General features: G+C 36.5%; 1 protein-coding gene across 14 annotated transcripts in view; it reads right to left on the reverse strand.

Annotated features, from left to right (window-relative positions):
- STXBP5L (syntaxin binding protein 5L) overlaps positions 1–22,761 on the reverse strand; it is a 228,643-nt gene that overhangs the window by 7,190 nt on the left and 198,692 nt on the right. For 13 of the 14 annotated variants that reach the window (XM_074331359.2, XM_019729631.3, XM_074331367.2 and 10 more), the window contains 5 exons: positions 22,359–22,529; positions 20,034–20,273; positions 12,317–12,677; positions 10,349–10,514; positions 551–662 (listed from right to left, as the gene is read on the reverse strand). In XM_074331359.2, coding sequence (XP_074187460.2) covers positions 551–662; positions 10,349–10,514; positions 12,317–12,677; positions 20,034–20,273; positions 22,359–22,529 — 1,050 coding nt within the window. The remainder of the gene's footprint in view (positions 1–550; positions 663–10,348; positions 10,515–12,316; positions 12,678–20,033; positions 20,274–22,358; positions 22,530–22,761) is intronic. The other variant, XM_074331330.2, reaches the window with a different exon arrangement.

Consider the following 22,761-nt stretch of genomic DNA (forward strand, 5'->3'; position numbering starts at 1 on the left):
AATAGTGTACAAGGAAAATATATTCTTAACTTCTTTTTGAAAATGTTCCCTAGTATCTTTCTACTGATTTTTGACTATTGTTAGAGTATCACTGGTAGATTTTAAAAATAATTTATTCTGTAGCATTGCTAAACCTTGTATTCTGAATAAAGAATCTGTTTCCCAGCAGTGGTTAAAGGTAGGCAGATTTAAAAACATTTTTTTCCAGACTTTAGTAATCAAGTATATTCACCCTGTCTTGCAGGTATGATCTATTTGCAAATGACACATTTATTAGCTTACTCATTATTTGTATTAATTTCATGTATTGTTTTTGTTGAATTATTTCTTAATATGAGGTGATCAATTTTTTTCATGTTTAATAAACAGAAATAATTTTCATGGTACTGAAGCAAAATAATCTACTCCAGAATTTGAAATCACATATTACACTAAGTACACACACACACACACACACACGCACACACACACTTTCTCTCTCTCTCACACACACACGCACACACACATCTTCTATTTGGTGATACAGTTTTATAACTAGAAGTTTACTTACAGAGTTCTTCTCTGTCAAATGTTTGTCCACTTCCACCAAACAGTCCCTTTAGAAACCCTCTGTTTTGAGCTTCTGGAGTCTCTATGGGAGTAAACAAATCCCCCAACATGTCCTGTATCAAATTCAAAGAAAAAAGCATTAGAGTAACTAAAAACAAACTAATAGATCAAACGATAACACAGTTTGTGAGAGTACATTATGAAAAAACAGTCTGTTTTCCATATTTTCATCGTGATTGTTGCTTTGATCCCAGTTCTATCTCTGGCATTTCATTCTCCACCTCCTTTTCCTTCCCTTTTCCAGCAACCGACATTCTGAAATTTTCATTTTTATACCCTCTTCTCCCCTTTACAATTAGAAAGCACAGCAAGATAACATCATAAAAATGGCAGCATGAGGTGAGCCTCTTGAAATCTTCCCTGGAATTTACAACAAATTGAACAACTACAACGCCACAAAGCACTCCCTGAGCAGCAGACAGGCAAGACTAAGAGGCACACTACTGAAATCAAGTAAAGGTAGGCAAATTACATGAGCAGGGAAGGAGGGAAGGGAGAAGTGACATGTGGCAGTGCAGGTGCAGGACGCAGACCTAGCTCAGTGCTCTGAGTTTGCTGCATCCTGGAACTACCGCAGCTGTGGGAGAGGGAAGAACTCGGACTGCTAGGGCTCTGCTTATGGCCCACAGGACTAAGGGGACAGCATATAACACGGCTGAACCCAACGCTCAGGGCAGAGACCTTGGAGCAAAGACTGAGGGAAAAAGGCTGAAAACAGTGGTTTAAGCCCTCACTGCTGAGCAGAGAAGGGAAGCCTTGGGCACTGAAACTAGCCGCCCCCTCCCTACCCTCCCAGAGCTCGCATCACCCCCACATGCCCAGTGTTAGAAGCGGAACAGTAGCAGTGTCAGATCAAAAGAAAAGAATATTTGCAATTATGAGAACTGTGGTCCACAGACACAGACTCACAGACCAACTTGTTCTGGCAAAGGGGAGGGAGCTGTGGAATCAGGAATGGCTGTGGTGATGGTCATCACCATTGCTCTGGGCCACCTCTCACAACCCACCCAGCCCCTGTCCCCACCTATCTGGGTGGATCCCTGCAGGACTAAACAGAACTGCTGAAACATACGGGCTCTGAATCTGGTGCAGGAAGAGCTTTGGAACTTCAGAAGCTCTCCACATCATCCCACATAGGCAGCGCCCTATGAGCCAGGTGACCTGCTCACAGAGGAGAAGCCCACTTTCCAGAGAATCCCCCCATTGTATGAGAAGCCGGAATAGTGCAGAGAAAATATAACACTACAGTGTGAGAGAGAATAAAAGGCTGCAGTTGGAGAGAAAATAAAACATTCTAACAACACCTACTAGAAAACAAAAGAAAGACCTCTTCCTATCAACCTGTTGCAGAATCCACTCCTGTAGATGTCTAGGAAGAGAAATAATAAATCATTAATTGCCATGAATAACCAAGGTAATAAGAAGGCTCAGGAAGAAAATGAAAAGTCTCCATAAAATGAACTTAAAGACATGGAAATATGTGACTTAAATGACAGAGAGTCCAAGATTGCAGCTCTTAAAAAAACTCAACGAGATGCAAGAAAACATAGACAGGCAGTTTAATGAACTCAGAAACACAATCAAAGAACAAAATGAACATTTTACCAAAGAGATTGAAATTTGAAAAAAGAACCAAATAGAATTTCTGGAGATTAAGAACTCAATAGAAGAAATTAAAAATGAAATAGTCAGCTTAGGTAGTAGAGTTGACCAGATGGAGGAAAGAATCAGTGACATTGAAGATAGAAATCTAGAAATGACATGAATGGAAGAAGAAAGAGACTTGAGACTTAAAAAAATAAAAGAATTCTACAAAAACTTTCTGACTCCATCAGAAAGAGCAATATAAGAATAATGGGCATACCAAAAGGAGAAGAGAGAAGGGAACAGAGAGTATCTTCAAACAAATAGTCGATGAGAACTTCCCAAACTTGTGGAAAGAACTGGATCCTTGAATCCAAGAAGCAAATAGAACACCTAATTATCTCAACTCCAACAGTCCTTCTCCAAGGCACATTGTATTGAAGCTGTCAAAAATTAGACAAAGAAAGAATCCGCAAGGCAGCCAGGGAAAAGAAGACGGTAACCTATAAAGGAAAGCCCATTAGATTATCATCAGATTTTTCAGCAGAAACTCTATAAGCCAGCAGGGAATGGAACCAAATATTCAAACTAATGAAAGAAAGAATTACGAGCCAAGAATAATAGATCCAGCAAAGATATCCTTAGATATGAAGGAGGAATAAAGACCTTTCCAGACATACAGATGCTGAGGGAATTTTCTAACACATGACTTGCACTACAAGAAATACCGAAGGAGCCTATTCAACCAGCATAAATAGAGATAATTTGTGACAACCAAAACATAAAAGAGGGGAGAGTAAAGGCCTGAACTGAAATACGGGAATGGAGAAAGTATGCTGAAGAAAATGGAATACTCTAAATATGAAACTTTCTTTTACATAAACTTAATGGTAACCACTCAAAAAAAAAAAAAAATCCAGAACTGAAATATACAATGTAATAAAAGAGAAACAGAGGGGGAAAATCATAGAATACCACCACACCGAAATAATAGACAACCACAAAAAGGCAAAGAAACAATGGAGACACAGTCTTACCAGAAACAGAAAGATAGAATGATAGGAAATCCTCACATACAATAATCACCCTAAATGTAAATAAACTGAACTCACCAATAAAAAGGCACAGAGTAGCAGATTGGATCAAAAAACTAAACCCAACCATATGTGGCCTCCAAGAGACACATCTCAGCTACAAGGACAAACATAGACTCAAAGTGAAAGGGTAGAAATTGACACTCCAAGCAAAAGGTACCCAGAGAAAATCAGGTATAGCCATACTGATATCAGATGAAACAGACTTCAGGATAAAAAAGGTAACAAGAGACAAAGGTGGACATTTCAAAATGATAAAGGGGACTATACAACAAGAAGACATAACAGTCATCAATATTTATGCCCCCATCAGGCAGCACTGAAATATACCAAGCAACTACTAACAGAACTAAAGGGAGAAATTGACCAAATCACAATTATAGTAGGGGACGTAAATACATCATTGACAGCTATGGATAGATCATCCAAACAGAAAATAAATAACGAAATAGCAGCCCTAAATGACACATTAGATGAAATGGACATAATTGACATTTATAGAGCACTTCATCCTAGAACATCAGACTATATATTTTTTTCTAGTGTACATGGAACATTCTCAAGGATAGACCATATATTGGGATATAAAACTAGCCTCAGGAAATTTAAGATTGACATCATACCAAGCATATTCTATGATCACAAGGCTTTGAAATTCGATATCAACTGCAAAAAGAAAGCAGGAAAAACACAAATATGTGGAGATTAAACAACATACTTTTAAAGAACAACCAGGTCTAAGAAGAAATAAGAGGAGAGATGAAAGGACATATAGAAACAAATGGGAATGAAACTACATCCTACTAAAATTTTTGGAATGCAGCAAAAGCAGTTTTAAGAGGGAAATTTATATCATTAAGGCTTATCTCAACAAACAAGAAAAATCCTAGATAAATAACCTCACATTACACCTTAAAGAACTAGAAAAAGAAGAACAAATGAAACCCAAGGTCAGCAGAAGAAAGGAAATAATAAAATTCAGAGCAGAACTAAATGAAATAGAGAACAAAGAGACAACAGAAAAAATTAATGTGACAAAGAGCTGGTTCTTTGACAAGATTAATAAAATTGACAAACCCTTGGCTAGATTCACTAAGATAAAAAGAGAAAAGACACTAATAAACAAAATCAGAAATGAAAGAGGGGAAGTTATCACGCAGGCCACAGAAATACAAAGGATCATCCAAGAATACTGTGACGGACTATATGCCACCAAATTCAATAACCTAGAAGAAACGGACTAGTTCTTAGAAACATATAGCCTTCCTAGGCTGAATCACAAAGAACGGGAAAATCTAAATAGACCCATCACCAGTAAGGAAATTGAATCAGTCATCTGAAACCTTCCCGAAAGCAAAAGTCCGGGACCAGATGGCTTCCCTAGTGAATTCTACCAAACCTTCAAAGAGGATCTAATTCCTGTCCAACTCAAATTCTTCCAAAAAATTGAAGAAGAAACAATACTCCCTAACTCATTTTATGAGGCCAACATTACCCAATTCCAAAACCTGGTAAGGATAACACACACAGAAAAAAACTACAGACAATATCTCTGATGAATATAGATGCAAAAATCCTAAACAAAATTCTAGCAAATCGCATGTAACAATGCTTTAAAAGATTATTCATCACGACCAAGTGGGGTTCATCCCAGCAGCACAAGGATGGTTCGATGTATGCAAATCCATCAATGTGATACATCACATAAACAAAATAAAGGACAAAAATCATATGATTATATCAATTGATGCAGAAAAAACATCTGACAAGATACAACATCCATTTATGATTAAAACACTTAATAAAATAGGTATAGAAGGAAAATACCTTAACATAATAAAGGTCATATATGACAAACCATCAGCTAACAGTGAAAACTGAAGCCCTTTGCTCTATGTTCAGGAACACGACAGGGCTGTCCCCTATCACTTTGGCTTGTCAACAAAGTGTTGGAAGTCCTTGCCAGAGCAATCAGGCAAGAGAAAGAAATAAAAGGCGTCCAAATTGGGAATGAAGAAGTTAAACTGTCACTCTTTGTACATGACATGATGTTATACATAGAAAACCCTAAAGACTCCACCAAAAAGCTATTAGAAACAATCAACGTATACAGTAAAGTTGCCGGCTACAAAGTCAACGTACAAAAGTCCATTGCATTCCTATATACTAACAATGAAATCTCAGAAAAAGAAACACACAAAAAAATTCCTTTTGCAAGTGCAGCAAAAATAATAAACTACCTAGGAATAAACTTAACCAAGAATGTGACAGATGTGTATGCTGAAAACTATAAGACATTTTTGAAAGAAATTGAAGAAGACACAAAGAAATGGAAAGACATTCCGTGCTCATGGATTGGAAGAATCAATATAGTTAAAATGGCCATACTACCCAAAGCAATATGCAGATTTAATGCAATCCCCATCAAAATCCCAGTGGCATTTTTTAAAGAAATTGAACAAAAAATCATCAGATTTGTTTGGAACCACAAAAGACCCCGAATAGCCAAAGCAATCTTAAGAAAAAAGAACAATACTGGAGGTATCACACTCCCTGACTTTAGCTTGTACTACAGGGCTACAATAATCAAAACAGCATGGTATTGGCAGAAAAACAGACACATAGACCAATGGAATAGAATTGAGAACCCAGAAATAAAACCACATAAATATGGACAGATAATTTTTGACAAAGAAGCTGAAAACATACAATGGAGGAAAGACAGCCTCTTCAATAAATGGTGCTGGGAGAATTGGATAGCCACGTGCAAAAGAATGAAACTGGACTGCTATCTGTCACCATGTACCAAAATTAATTCAAAATGGATCAAAGACTTAAGCATAAGACCTGACACAATAAACTGCATAGAAGAAAACATAGGTACTAAACTTATGGACCTTGGGTTCAAAGAGCATTTTATGAATTTGACTACAAAGGCAAGGGAAGTAAAAGCTAAAATAAACAAATGGGACTATATGAAACTTAAAAGCTTCTGCACAGCCATTGAAACCATCAACAAAATAAAGAGGCAACCAACCGAATGGGAGAAGATTTTTGCAAACAGTGACTCTGATAAGGGGCTAATATCCAAAATATACAAGGAGCTCATGAAACTCAACAACAGAAAAACAAACAACCCAATTGAAAAATGGGCAGACGACCTGAAAAGACATTTTTCCAAAGAGGACATATAAATGGCAAATAGACATATGAAAAAATGCTCAACATCACTAATCATCAGAGAAATGCAAATAAAAGCCACAATGAGATATCACCTCACCCCAGTCAGAATGGCTATCATCAACAAGACAAATAGTAACAAGTGTTGGAGAGGCTGTGGAGAAAAAGGAACCCTCATACACTGATGGTGGGAATGCAGACTGGTGCAGCCGTTATGGAAGGCAGTGTGGAGGTTCCTCAAAAAATTACGAATAGAATTACCGTATGACCCAGCAATCCCTCTCCTGGGTATCTACCCAAAAAATCTGAAAACATTTATACATTAAGACACGTGTGCTCCAATATTCATTGCGGCTTTGTTTATGGTGGCCAAGACATGGAAACAACCAAAATGTCCTTCAATAGAGGAATGGATAAAGAAGTTGTGGTATATATACACAACGGAATACTATTCGGTGGTAAGAAAAGATGAAACAGGAACATTTGTGACAACATGGATGGATCTTGAGCGTATAATGCTAAGCGAAATAAGTCAGACAGAAAAAGCAGAGAACCACGTGATTTCACTGATATGTGGTACATAAACCAAAAACAACAAAAGACAAACAAATGAGAAACAAAAACTCATAGACACAGACAATAGTTTAGTGGTTACCAGAGGTTAAGGGGGATGGGGGGTGGGAGATGAGGGTAAGGGGGATTAAATATATGGTGATGGAAGGAGAACTGACTCTGGGTGGTGAACACACAATGGGATTTATAGATGATGTAATACAGAATTGTATACTTGAAATCTATGTAATTTTACTAACAATTGTCACCCCAATAAATTAAGAAACAAAAACAAAATGTAATTGCAAAACAAAACAAAAAAACAACCCAATTGAAAAATGGGCAGATGACCTGAAGAGACATTTCTCCAAAGAGGACATACAAATGGCAAATAGACATATGAAAAAATGCTCAACATCACTAATCAGCAGGGAAATGCAAATAAAAACCACAATGAGATGTCACCTCATCCCAGTTAGAATGGCTATCATCAACAAGACAAATAGTAACAAGTGTTCGAGAGGCTGTGGAGAAAAAGGAACCCTCATACACTGATGGTGGGAATGCAGACTGGTGCAGCCATTATGGAAGGCAGTGTGGAGGTTCCTCAAAAAATTACGAATAGAATTACCATATGGCCCAGCAATCCCTCTCCTGGGTATTTACCCCAAAAATCTGAAAACATTTATCCATAAAGACGTGTGCTCCAATGTTCACTGCAGCTTTATTTATGGTGGCCAAGACATGGAAACAACCAAAATGTCCTTCGATAGTTGGATGGATAGAGACATTGTGGTATATATACACAATAGAATACTATTCGGTGGTAAGAAAAGATGAAATAGTACCATTTGTGAAAACATGGATGGATCTTGAGATTATAATGCTAAGCGAAATAAGTCAGGAAAAGTAGACAACCTTATGATTTCACTGATACGTGGTGTATAAAACTGAAAACAACAAAAGAAGAAAACAAACAAATGGAGGAACAAAAACTCATAGACATAGACAATAGTTTAGGGGTTACCAGAGGGTAAGGGGGGACTAGGAGAGGGTAAATGGGGTCTAATAGATGGGGATGGAAACAGAACTGACTCTGGGTGGTGAACACACAATGTGATATATAGCTAATATATTACAGAATTGTACTCCTGAAATCTATGTAACTTTACTAACAATTGTCACCCCAATAAACTTTAATTAAAAAAAAAAAGAAGAAAAAAAAGAAAGCATGGGAAGATAATAGATTTACCCTAGGATTAATTTTTACCCGATCAATGACTATTAATCTAGACTTCTGATCTCCTGAACTGAGCATGGAGTGCCTTATAAAATAGGAAGCCTTTGGCGGTATGTGGAGAAAGGTTAGATTTATTTTTATATCAACTACAAAATTATAAAATGGCTCATGAAAATTTAAATGATTCAATATTGGCATCTACTCAATGGTGAGGTATAATCGTTCTCAATATTTGTGCGCTTTAAAATGACTGCAGAAAAATCCTTTCAGAAATACAGATGCTGAAGCTTTATTCCTCACATACTAAATCAGAATCTACAGAGATGTGCTCTGATTATCTATATTTTTAACTTGCTCTCCTGGTCTTTCTACAGGAGATCAAAATTTCCTATCAGTATGGAGAAAGGAACGTCAACCAAAATTCAGGAGATCTGTGACCTAATATCAGTTTGTCTATGAACCTGCAGCATGACTTTATCTTCATCACTTCCTCTCACCTCTACTCACCAGACCTGTGCTCTTCCTCCTTAATCCCTCCTCTCTGGAAATGGCAGCACCATTCTACTTAGTTCCCCAAGCCAGAAACCCAGGTATAGTTATTAATGCCCTCCTTTCCCTGATTACACTTCATAACTATTGAATCTGCTAACTTTTCTCCATTTCTCATCGCTGGCTGCCACATTTCAAGCCACTGTTACTTTGGCCTTAATTATTTTTAAAAAGCCTCCTAATTGTTCTCCCTACTTTCAGATTCTTGAAGACCAATTGTCATATTGTCAGAATATTAATTTTAATAAATAAATTTACTCAATCTTTTTAATGACTTTCTGTTGTTCTTGGGATAAATGCCAGTTCCTTTAAGGAGCTTACAAAGTGCTCCAAGATCTATTCTTGACTAATTTTCCAGCATCATCCCTCCACTCTTTCCAATTCTAAACTCTGAACTTTGTTGGCAATTTCCTGAACCCCTGGGCTTTCACATGCCATGACTCTGTCAAGAATATCATTACCTTTTCCATTCCCAGCCATCCATTCTGGTGAGTAACTTCTACTCACTTTTCATAGTCCTTTTCTAACTAGCCCCTCCTTCTGTTCCATCAATCCAGGTACCCCTCTTATATGTCTCCCCAGCACGGGCACAGCCATATATAGATAATATTTCCACAGAGTATTGTGGTGTCTGTTTACTAATCTCTCCCTCCACACTAGCAGGTAGGAACTTGTTTTATTGTTTTCCTAGAGCCTAGGAAAGTCCAGACATAGTAAAAACTCAATTAACTATGTTGTTGAAGAACAATAATATTTATTATTATTTATTTTAAAAACATACTATATTGCAGGCACTGTGCTCAGTGCTTTATATGAATTCTTTCTTAATTCTTGCAATAATGCTCCAAGACAGAGCACACAGGTAGGTTAAGTAAAATGCCCAAAGTTATACAAGTGGGCAAAATACAATTTAAATAGTTCAGAGCTTGTACTCAACCACTATATTATAATGAATGGGTTTTAGTTTTTTTATTTGTAAAATGAGGGGGTTGAACCAATTAAATTCCTAAGATATTTAAAAAAAAATTTTGTGACCTCTTTTCCTTACTCAAGGTTAGATAGGCCTTTATATTTATTCTGTTTCTAGGCTTTGCTTACTGCTATGATCAAAGACAAAAGCCCAATTCTAACCCTCAGAATAAATGTGTATTTATTTTGTATGGCTTAGTCAAAAATTAAGTTTTCTTTAAAAAATGTCCATGAACTCTCTGAATTGCACACAATTTTTTGTGTGCACATACATATTCCCCACCCTGGAGGGAGAGTTTATAATCTTTCAGAGGATTCTCCACAGGCAAAAAAAAAAATTTAAAAAAAATCATTAATATGTATAATCTTCATATTGTCCCCCTTTCTTATTTTTTCCATGCTACACTAGAACGTGGTAGAGTCATAATGATGAGAGTAATATTCAAAATATATTCTAGTGAAGACATATTTATTGTCTGGCCCAATAATATGTCAGCTTTTAGACATCTCTTTCATTCTCTGTCTGTACAACCATGTCCAATGTTTTGTTTCATAAATATGCCTGACCTACCTGTAGGTTATCACACATCTCTTGGCTGTATGTTAACCGCTGGATTTCAGTAGGAGAGACGAGGTATAATGCCTGTCCTTCATTGGTAAAACAAAATGTCCGTGCTATCCTCATGTCTGTCAGTGGCAAATAATTAACATCCAACATTGGGCGAAGACTAGGTAGGCTGAGGGGAAAAAAGCAAATCCACATTTCATATTTGAATTGTTGCAAGCTTTAAAATTTGCAGATCCTTATAGAAAAATAGTAATTTTTATACCACTATTTTATTGTGTGTGTTTTTTAATCCTCTTGAAGACTCAGTTGTAGTAAACTAAACTTTGATATAAAACCGTATAAACAAAAATTCATGGGCAGAGTTCTATTTAATCCATATAGATAATAAGCAAATGTCCTTGAAGGATGGACTGAATGCCGAGATCAGCAATTTCAGGATACTTTTTGCAGCATTTCACAGGTTCCTACAATATGGTTATGGTCTTTCGTTATGGCAGAAACATTACAGCTAGAAAGTGCCTAACTACATATTTGGTCTATTGTCTCTTTTTAAGGAAAAGCTCCCGAGTCTAAGGAGGTTATGTACTCATCGAAATGTGCAGTGTGTCCAGTTCACTGTGCCTGGGAATGGAGTGGCTTTGCTCCCCATTCCTTTACGTCCTCTAAATACAGGAAATGAAAATTACCTAGGACTCAGGGTACCTGCGCTGAAGGCATGATTAATAGATAAACGCAGCTAGAGCTGTAAGGAAATGAGAATAAGTTATAAATAATAGATGAGAATTTTCATATCCAAATGAATACTACTCATCTCAAGTGTCTTACTGAATGGATATATGCTTATCCTAATGTTTTAGCCAATAATTTTGCTTAAATTCATCAGCATGCCCATTTGGATACTGTCATTAGAGCCAGTTTTATAAACTATGGAAGAAAACCAGTCTCACTGCTTTTAAATCACACTCTAATGCCAAAAGGAGAAAAACAAGCTTGTAATTAAATCTGAGGCTGTGAAATCATTCTATTAATTCCAGTATGTACAAGGATTTTAAATGATCCCAGATTATAAAATCATCACCTTGAAAAAAAAGTACTATTTCTCATATCAAAGTAGTTTGTAATTACAATTTAAACCCTAGAACCTTACCAGGTGAAATGGGACCTGAAACCTGTACATTGTAATAGGCTTTTCATGAGGGTCTAGCACTGTGCTGTCCAATATGGTAGCATTAGCCACATGTGCCTACTGAGCAGTTGGTATGTGGCTCATCTGAATTGAGATGTTCTGTAAGTGTAAATTATATAATAGATTTCAAAGGCTTAGTATGAAAAAATATTTAAAAGTATATGTTAAGGCATTTTAAGCTCCTTAGGATATGAATCCAAAACAAACTTAGGTAAACAGACATCCATGATAGATTCAATCAAACTAATGGGTGGTGGTAGGAAAGAGGTTAATTTACTATTAATACCATATGTAAAATGGAGGATACAAATAATACTTAATTTTCCTAGAGAAGCTATAAGAATCAAATTAAATTTTGTATGCAAAATTCTTATTTGTACTATGAAACGTAAAAGTAACAGTTCATTTCTTTTCCTTATAGTTTATTCATCCTTATATTTCTAGTGCCTAGCATAACTTCTGGGAGATATGCTCAATAAATGTTTGCTGAATGAATGTGTGAATGACTGGGCAATCACTCTTTCCTTAGATTCCTTAGTGTCAATTATTTTGTTCACAATGCAAAGAATTTTTAGCAAAAACAAAACACCCATGAAAACAAAAATAAAAACACCAAACTCTTCTCAAATTGTTGAACAATAAAACATTCACAAACAAAATGAAACAACGATCTCAGGTTGCTTCTTGATAACATCTTGCACACTATACAGCCTCGTATACTGTGCAGAATTGTACCTTGTTGGCACTGCTGTGATTACCAGGTAATTTATAAAGAAGGCAAGTACCTCATTATCATGATATGCCCATTGGCACAAAAGCACGCCAAGCAGGCACTGTTACACATGACCACCACATCTGCTCGCAGTATAAAAGATGTCTCCGTGATGTTATGGACATAAAGGCAAGTCTGAGAAGGCAGTGAGAAGACTTTGGCTTGTTTTTCTGAGCAAATTATTGTATATTGATGATCTCCTATTTCTTGGGATGGAGAGGGGAAGTTCATGACCAGTTTCCTTCTCCAAGATTTTTCATTTTCTTCTATGTTGTTTGGATCCTTCCACACTTCATATGGCGGTTGCATTAATCCACCAGTTCGATCCATACAGGAGAATGTTAGCACAGCTCCTTTCAATGAGAGGAATGTACCTATAAAAACAATTTCATATCACTGGCACGTGAAATTCTTTCTAAAACAGCTGTTATTCATCTATGGGCAATAAATGTTTATATTATGATAATTTATATCTATAGTATCATAATATTGTGGTAATATACATAAATCAGATTTGTGAGTTCATCAGTTGCAGTAACTTGGAATCATAGAATGTTAGTTCTAAAAGGAGCCTAAGACATCAACTTGTCAAATCCTCTCCATTATATTAATCAGAAAAGGGAGACCCACAAAGATTAGGAGACTTGGGCCAGGTCACATAGCAAGTTAGTGCCTGAGCCTGGACTAGAACTCAGGTTTACTGATTTATCATTCCTTTATGCTACAGAGTCCCCCTTAAAATTCTTTTTGAAAAGCATATATTAGAAAATGTATACTTTTTATTTATTGAAATAACTTGAACTGAAAAAATAATCATGCCATCTTATTCCATTTCCTTATTTCATAGGCTCATTTGCTAGAAAATGCTTTTTTTCCCCCTGAAATTGAACACTCAGAATAAATTTCTTGAAATTTTAACATCTAGAAGTCATGCTAACAATTTGGATTATATGGGGGGAAAAACAAACAAACCAGAGCACCTTTGGCTCTTAGGCAGACTAATGCATCTTTATACAGAAAGGAAGTTTACTCACCTGGATTCTTCAAGGTTGAATATCCATGCTAGATTACTACCTATCAGTGATTTTTATCAGTCCTGCAGGACAGGATACTATAAAGCTTAGGAGGGTAACTTGGAATAGATTGACCTTTGGACATTTCCTGACTCTCCCTTAAGCAGTGCCCCTAGCAGCCTTTTCTTTCCTTTGTCCTTAGATACCATGTCAAAAGAGTAAGAGGATTAATCAGGCTGATATGCCTCAAGAGTGTACATGTGACAGAGACATGAAAAGGGAAGAGTGATATATAAAAATACATTCCATTTAGATAGTACTTTATAACTTAAAGTAGTTAAAACTTATCAAATTCAAAATAACATCTTCAGATGATTTAACATCTCAATTGTGTTTTTAAACTCACTTTAAAGCCAGAATTAGTGGCCGGTGAATATCTTACTGTTACTAAGAACAAGGATTCTTGGTAAACGTCACAGGGAGGAATTCCAGGACCTACTGGAATGATCAACACAAACAAAGCCAAGCACGCAGTGGATTTACTAAAAGAAAGGAAGTAGTATACTGTGTTTCCCCGAAAATAAGACCTAGCCGGACAATGCATCTTTTGGAGCAAAAATTAATATAAGACCTGGTATTATATTAATTACATTACATTACATTACATTACATTACATTATATTATATTTATTATATTAACCCAGTCTTATATTATAGTAAAATAAGACTGGGTCTTATATTAATTTTTGCTCCAAAAGACGCATTAGAGCTGATTGTTTGGCTAGATCAATCATGGTAGTACACTCGCAAGATGGCGGGAGAGGGGGCAGACGCAGAAGAAGAGCAATTGCCCCGAAGAACAAAGAAATTTAGGATTATATTTGAATGAGGGCACAAAATATTCAGGGGTGGTGTTACAGATGTTTCCAGGGCGGGTCTTTGCTGACCACTCCTTCCTTTCGGGAGGAGGGATTTTTGTTCATATTTGGCCCTTGTCAGAACTGTCAGGGCAACATGTGGGGTGGAGATTTTTCCCTGCCTATTAGCAATGCTATAGCATTATAGTCTATTACAATTAGCTGTAGCTGCACCTTTTCTTAAGAATGGTCTCATTTCCTCGCTTTCCTTTGTCTCCCCTCACATCCTCCTACTTTTCCTACCCCCTTTCTCCCCACGGCCCTGTGCCCTGTTCTTTCTGCCTATGGGAACAGTACTAGGATAACTGAAGAGGATAGGAGAGGAGGAGTTTAGGCAATTCAGTCTGAGAGTCCAGGTGTAAAAGGACAGCACTCCCAACCTCCCATGAAAAGAAATTATGCCAAAAGGTATGAGGAATGATTTAATTAGAATTCATCTAGAATTGATCCTTTCATAAAACCACATTTCCATAACTACCTGCCGCATCCTTAATTTAGAGATAGCCTAAAGTAGGTTAAAAAAGAGAAGAAATTTACAATTTTGAAGCCATTTTACTTATACATGATGTTTATAAGAAGTCAGCATCAAAATGACAATTTTAATGGGTTGCCTTTGCTGAAACAGCTGCTTTGTTTGCTAATGTGTGGTCAAAAATGCTTTGTTTATATTCTGTTCATTAGGTTTACATAGGGTTTTCAGTTTTCTCAACAATGTATTATTAATTTTTATAACGCTATCTTTAATCTTTCCTAACTTAAAAACAAACAAACAAAAAAACCTTAAGTCCAAATAATAAGTTACCAGTATTTCAGAAATACACTTCACTACAAAGTTAGCTTAAATTTAAGGGCTTCTATAATAAGATGTTAACAATTTAGTCTACAGTAAGTAATTGACCAAACAATTAATTAGGACTTTCTTCTTAAAGGAGGTCTCACCGACTAGAAGTATACCTTACTCCAGCTTTCCAAATAACCAACCCTCCTCACTACAACTTTCATTCATTCAATCAACAAATATTTATTGAGGGCATACTATATGTTCTAGGCTATTTTAGGCATAGGGGATATAATAGTGACTAAAACAGACAAAAATCTCCACCTTCATAGAACTTACTTTCTATGATAGAGACAGACAACATATATGATAAATAAGTACATATATATATATATATATATATATACATATATATATATATATATATATATATATATATATGATATTAGGTAATAATAAGTACTAAGGGAAAAAAATAAAGCAGAAAAGGAATAGGACCTCTTGGGGAAAGGGGGGATTAAATTTTAAATAGAGTAGAAGGTGTTGCGGACTACATGTTTGTGCCTCTTCCCTGCCTCCAAATTCATATACTGAAGCCCCAACTTCCAGTGTAGATATATTTGGAGAAGAGGCCTCTAAGGAAACAATTCAGGTTAAATGAGGTCAAAAGGGTAGGACCCTGATCTGATAGAATTAATGTCCTTATAAGAAGAGACACCCGGACGCTCTCTCTCCCTGTCTGTGGGGACAGAGCTCTCATCAGATACCAACACTGCTGGAATGCTGATTTGCGGCTTCCAGTCTCCACAAGTATAAGAACATGCTGTTGTTCAAGCCACCTAGTCTGTGGTATTTTGTTATGGCAGCCTGGGCAGACTAACACAGAAGAGAAGGCATGATGCTCTGGGAATTCGGGCTCATAGTGCTGATATTCTGGCTAATGTGATTATCAGCATCCATGAAACTGGCAATCTAACTTTATTAGTTTGCAAGTAAGGTAAAATCTCAAACTTTCACAGACCTTGCCTTTCTAAAACAGTGAAGGGCAGACTAACAGGAGATAAGATCAGCGAGATAATATGGAGCCAGGTCGTGTAGGACAGGTAAAGACTTAGACTATCCTATTAGAGATGGCCGGATTTTGAGAATAAAGTGATATAATCTAATTTTCATTTAACAGGATCCCTCTTCCTGCTGGGAATATCCTATAGGGAGTCAGGTTGGAAGAAGGGAGAGCAGTTAAAATGGTACAATAATCCAGGTGAGAAATGGATACCGGCTTGATTGAACCAGGTGGTAACAGTAGAGGTGGTGAGAAGTGATCAGAATCTGAGTACCTCGGTTTTTGAACGTCTACGTTGAGGAACATTTGGTTTATGAATGACGTAAACCCGGAAGTAAATGCTTCAGTTTTCGAACACGACTCAAAAATCAAACAAGTCACACGGCTTCTGCTGAGTGCAAGATCCTGAGGCCTAGCTGTTGGCTGTTTTCAAACGTTTTAGAACTGTGGATTACGTTCGAAAACCGAGGTGCCACTGTATATTATAAAGGTTGAGCCAACAGAATTTGCTACTAAATTGGATTTACAGTATGAAAGAAACATAGTGGTCAAGGATGATTTTGTTTTTCACCTGAGAACTCAGAAGGATGGACTTGCCATTAACATACGTGGGAAAGATTATGGGAGAAAAAAGAAAGGCTATCAGGAACTCAGTTTGGACATGTTACGTTGGAGCTGCTTAGTAGGTATCCAAGTGGATGTCAAATCCCTGGAGGAGTTTAGGCAATTTAGTCTGAGAGTTCTGGCATGGAGCTCCTAAAACCCTTGGAATTTCCTAAGTGATGAGAGGGACACAGGTGTCTTCTATTATGTTCATGAGGTGACTTCTGGACCTCATCTAAGGATGGGGGCTGGTTGCCAGGGGAACCAACCACATGATTAGAGGGGATAGAGATTGAGTTCAATCACCAATGGCTAATGATTTAATCAATTATGCCTGTGTAATGAAGCCTCCATAAAAACCCAACAGGAGGGAATTTGGAGAGCTTCCGGGTTGGTGAAAGGTGAAAGTGTGGGGGGAGTGATGCTTCTGCAGAGGGCAGGGAAGCTCTGAGTCCCTTCTCGCATACTTTGCCCTGGAATCTCTTCCGTTTGGATGTTCATCTGCATCCTTCACAACAGACTGCAAACAGTAAGTAAGCAGTTTTACTGATTTCTGTGAGCTTATGTAGCAAATTAATCATGAGAACCTCAGATTTATAGCTGATGGGTCAGAAGCACAGGTGACAACCTAGACTTGAAAAGTGTTGGGGGACAGTTTTGTGGGACTGAGCCTTTCATCTGGGGGGTCTGATGCTATCTCCAGGTAGATAGTGTCAGAATTGAGTTAAATTGTGGGACACCCAGCCAGGGTTACAGAGAATTGCTTGATGTGAGAAGAAAACCTCCATACATCTGGTATCAGAAATGTTGTGTGTGGTCGTAGTGTGAAAGTAGAGGAGACACACAGGAGAAACACACAGAAGGAAGGACTACATTATGTTCTTATGTGAGAGGGAAAAATGGTAGGTTTTTCCATCTCAGCATATAAAGTTGCATTTCCATGATCAGCATCACCTAGGAGCTTGTTAAAAATGCAAATCCTCAGATCCCAGCCCAGATGTTTTGAATTAGAAACTCCGGGGTTTGGGCCAGTAATCTCTGTTATAACAAACCCTCCAACTGATTCTGATTAAGGCCACAGCGATAGCTACTAGAGTGGATAATCTCTAGATGCTTTCCTATTTTAAAATTCAATGATTTAGTGCATTTCAAATTTCCACATCATTGATTATAATTTGTTGTCAAGACAATCAATACATTTATGTGAAAAGATTCCTTAAGAAAAGAGAAGTGGGCTTTTCTTTGTTAAGAGGTTTTTGGTTACTGATTTACTCTCCTGTTCAGACTTTCGATTTCTTTATGATTCAGTGTCAGTAGGTTGTATGTTTCTAAGAATTTATCCATTTTTTCTAGGTTATCCTGTTTGTTGGCATATAATTTTTCATAGTGGTCTCTTTTAATCTTTTATGTGGCATCAGTTGCAATGGCTCCTCTTTCATTTCTGATTTTATTTATGAGTCTTCTCTCATTTCTTAGTCTAGCTAAGAAATTTGTCAGTTTGGATATCTTTTAAAAAACCAATTCTTATTTTTGCTAAAAAGTGGGCTAAGGACTTGAATAGACATATCTCCAAAGAAACCATACAGAAGATAATTGTGCATATTTCCTTAAAATTAGGAATGTAGTAAATTATGTTTTCTCATTGTGAAATATATTTACAATTAAAATAAAATAATTCTTTGTATCTATTAGTTTGTTTCTGTTTTGTTTGTTCATTTGTTTTATTTTTCAGATTCCACAGATAAGTGAAATCATATAGTATTTGTCTTTCTCTGTCTTACTTATTTTCACTGAGAGACAAACTCATAGATACCAAGAACAAACTGATGGTTGCCAGATGGGAGAAGGATAGGGGGATGGGTGGAAAAAGTGAAGGGAACTAAGATGTACAAACCACCAGTTATAAAATAAGTCACGTGGCATAGAGAATATAGTCAATAATATTGTAATAACTATGGTGTCAGATGGTCACTAGACTCATCATGGTGATCACTTCATAAGGTACATAAATGTCTAATCACTAATGTTGTACACCTGAAACTAATATAATATTGTATGTCAACTACAATTAAAAATAAATTTTAAAAAATGATCCTAACAGATTAACTTTTAAAACACAATGCATTTTATGGGCTGAATTGTTCCCCCCCACCCCAAATTCATATGTTGAAGGCCTAAACCCCAGTACCTCAGAATGTGATTGTTTTGTGATAAAGCTTTAAAGAGGTGATTAAATTAAAATGAGACTGTTAGGGTGGGCCCCAATCCAAACTGACGGGTGTCTTTCTAAGAAGAGACGATTAGGACACACAGGGAAACAGCAGGGATACCTGCATACAGAGGGATGTCATCTGCAAGAAACCTCAGAAGAAACCAACCTGCGGTCCCCTAATTTTGGACCTCTAGCCTTCAGAAGGATGAGAAAATGAACTTCCTTTTTTTAAGCCACACCGACACACAAATTCACATTTATCTGAATTTGACACACTAGTGGAGAGCTAATTATTCCACCTACAATAAGTAACAATCCATACGTATATGAATTTAGCGCACCTGTTAACAAAGAATACACAACTTCATCTAACCTACCATACCATATATATGTATTCTTTTAACAGAAAATCCCTTATGCTATAGATTAATAAAATTCTTTTTTTACTTAAATGTTTTTCAGATAGTTTTTACCATATATAGGAAAGAGACAGTAAAAGATATTGATAAGAACAAATTGAAAAATAAGAAATTAAAAATTAAAATTAAGAAATAACAGAAGGAATCACACTCATCTCTTCTTTGAAAGAAACAAGATAATTCATGTAGGAAGAGCATATACCATATGCTTTAGCAACAAGACTCATAATTTAGGCCAAATTTCTAGGCACTAGTATAAAAAGAAAAGAAATTGTGTAACATCTCTTAGAAACAACATGGGGAGATTATCAAAGACTTTGGAAAGCCATGTCAGGTCAGACTACTTCTAGCTTAACTGGTCTGAGTTCTTCAAGGATGACGTGAAAACATCTGGCATGGAACTTTGGAGAAATGCTTCAATTCATTAAAAGTAATTTTTAAACTTTTGTATTAAGGTTTTTCTCAGTGCTTTTCAGAAACTTATTTCCCAAGGCATTGTTTAGGTCAGCAGGTCCACAGTTTAATACTATGGAAATGGTTGTACTATTTTACCCTAAAGGAAAGCTAAGGTTGCAATATGACTAATGTTGAAATAGTATATGACTTATGAAATTCTCAATAGTTCCTATTACACAGAATACTTGTAATCTTTACATATTAATGTTTTACAATACCTTATATCTAAATTTTAAAAAGCAGTAATGGAGGCAAAGAAAAACTCTTACCACTTGGCAATACCATGACTGGTTCTGTAAATCTTTGTTCATCTGCTGATGGTAGGTTCAGGGAGATGATTAACACCATTCCCAGACTAGTTCCAACAAACAAACAAGGGGAGATAGTAGAGTCATTTTTCCGAGCAAAGGACTCCATGAAGTATAGCGCTGTAATTGCTTCTTTAGAATCTCTGTCAATACTAGAGATGCTAGAGCTTCTAGAACGATTATATGAATTTTCTCGGCTTTCTATGGAAATTAAAAAAAAAAAAATTAAATGTTAGTGCATTTCCAGAAAAAATAAAGTCTGACTTAGTACTTTATTTTACAGAATTATGTATTTCCTCAATACAGAATTATGAGAGGGAAGTAGAATTTGATTCTTTGTTAACAGAGCTGGAAGTCACCTTATCCAGTTCACCAGCTTATTTTGAAGATGAAGAGACTGAAGTCCAGAAGTGTAAGCCATAAACCTAGGCAGACCTGGGCCAAATCCTGACTCTCTAGCGGTCTAGTTAACCATGTTTTTCTCTTTACATTGCCTCACACGTCAGTTGAAACTCTCTAATCTGGAAAGAAATATTTAGTCTAAATAGTCAAGGTTACAAGCATTTCTGGTACCTTTTTAATTATGGTTTCCTCCTATCCATCAATTGTTGGAAGTATTCTTAATGATTTCTTGGCAATTCCCACTTACTGACAACATTGTGGCTACTGACCTGAAGAGTCACAAATGTTCTGTGGCGAATACATCCCCCTAATACAATTTTTGGTTTTGCTATGTCTGGAGTAATTACAGTTGTAAAAACAATTATTTACCAAGGCCAAAGAGCAAATGTTATCTTCCTGAATTAGTTTCAAGCTGCCTACCTTGAATCCAAATTCAGTCCTAACTGTGTAGGGCCAAACACGGAGCTGTAGACAATGCCATCCCATTGAGAGTGGTAATCTTTCTGAGAGGGCGTCTGCCCACTTAAAGGAAACAGGATGGTTTCAGGCTCTCCTGCTCATCAACACTTACACATGCGCACACTCCAGCAAGCATAAGTTAAGTGATACTAGGAAGGTTGTGTTGTTTGTATAATCACTCCAGTGTTCAAGTTCCTCAAATTCTTTCTACTCCCTCACTTTCCTTTCCCTCTTGATAGGTAGAAGTGTGACTCATTTTTATAACAAGAGGCTAAATATAAATTTCTGACTATCCTTTTTGTAGAAAACAATATAGTGTTCCTCATTTCCCCCCTTATATCCCTCAGCAAGTTTATAAACATAATGCTTTTTAATAGAATTTAGAGATGAGAGTAAGCTTGTATATAATCTACATATTTTATAGATTTGGAGACAGAGACATAGCGTTAAGTAATTTTCCCAGAATCTAGCACAAGTCAGAGGCCGAAATATCTGAAACTCAAAATTCCCAACTCGCAACCCAGTGATTGAGTGCTACTACTTTTACAATCTTTACATTTTTGCTTCTATTGTAACATTCCTAGGTAAAATGTTCCCCCAATTTTTCCATGGTTTATTAACATTCAAGGTTGCTACTCGTAGATACCTGTGATAGAGATAACATTATCTACATGTCCATGGACCCTATTTAGTATGACATAATATTAAAGAAAAATTTTTAAAAATATTTAAAAATTTAAAGACTATAGCTCATTACCATCAAAAACTTTGAGGGGTGGTAAATGGGAAATTACTTTATAGCATAGCATTACCATAGCAAATCTTCCTAAGATTATTTTTTTCTATCTTTCTCCCCAAAGTTCTTTATCAGCAAGACAATAGCAGCAAAGTTATACGGTTCCTCCCTTTTTTCCCTTTTCTAAAGATTTTTGGCCTTCTGGCTCTTGTACTTGACTCCCTACCCCCACACTCATTCCATAAATTCGCAAATAATCCTCTTTAAAAACATATGATGATGAAGATTGCAAACTTTAGAACTCAACATCCTCCCTTTTTTTTGGTCACATGAACTTGACAGTTGAGGAAATTAAGATTGCAAGACATTAAATAACTACAGAAAGAAACTTGCAGTTACTACTGGGAGTGTGCATAACAGATTAAGGCATAATCTTTTGTACAGAGGAGGTGGGAACCAACCAATGAGCAGAGCCATTCTGGTTTTAGAGATGAAGAAGAAGGTGAAGTGAGGCATGGATTTGGAGTCATGGCCACAGCCCGACTAGGCTCTCAGTTAGTTACACATTGCCTACAGTTGACTGTAGTTTTTTTAGATCTTTTACACATGACCTCCATCCATTGTCCTCCAACTCCCGTTATCATATCAAATTATAATTGTACTCACGGAAATCTGCACGTTTAACCCACCTTCTGTTGTAACTGGTAAAGAAATCTCCATGCAAGCAGCAGACTGTGCTTTTCGAAATGGTGGTCTTCCAGGACCCCAGCGGTTTACTTTTGAAACATCAGCACTAGAAAGACGTTTTCCAGAACTGCAGCTCTGAGAAGTTGGACTTGTGCAGTGTCCATTTACATGATCTGTACCAAGAGGAAGGCAGTATAAATGTCATAATTAAATCTTACTATTAAGGAATCCAAGTATGTAGATTAATAAACGAAGAAGATAATTATTTTTTTCAACCCATATAGATGGCTTCATCCTTGCTATTTTAAAATTTAGTCACAATTTCAGTAATTAGCCAAAAACTTCATATTTATTAAATATAAGATTCATTCTTTTAAATTTGACTAGTTAACATAGTTTAATATT

This window comes from Rhinolophus sinicus, chromosome 17 (assembly GCF_057876585.1).
Source record: "Rhinolophus sinicus isolate RSI-liver-muscle chromosome 17, RSI-T2T, whole genome shotgun sequence".
NCBI classification, from domain to species: domain Eukaryota; kingdom Metazoa; phylum Chordata; class Mammalia; order Chiroptera; family Rhinolophidae; genus Rhinolophus; species Rhinolophus sinicus.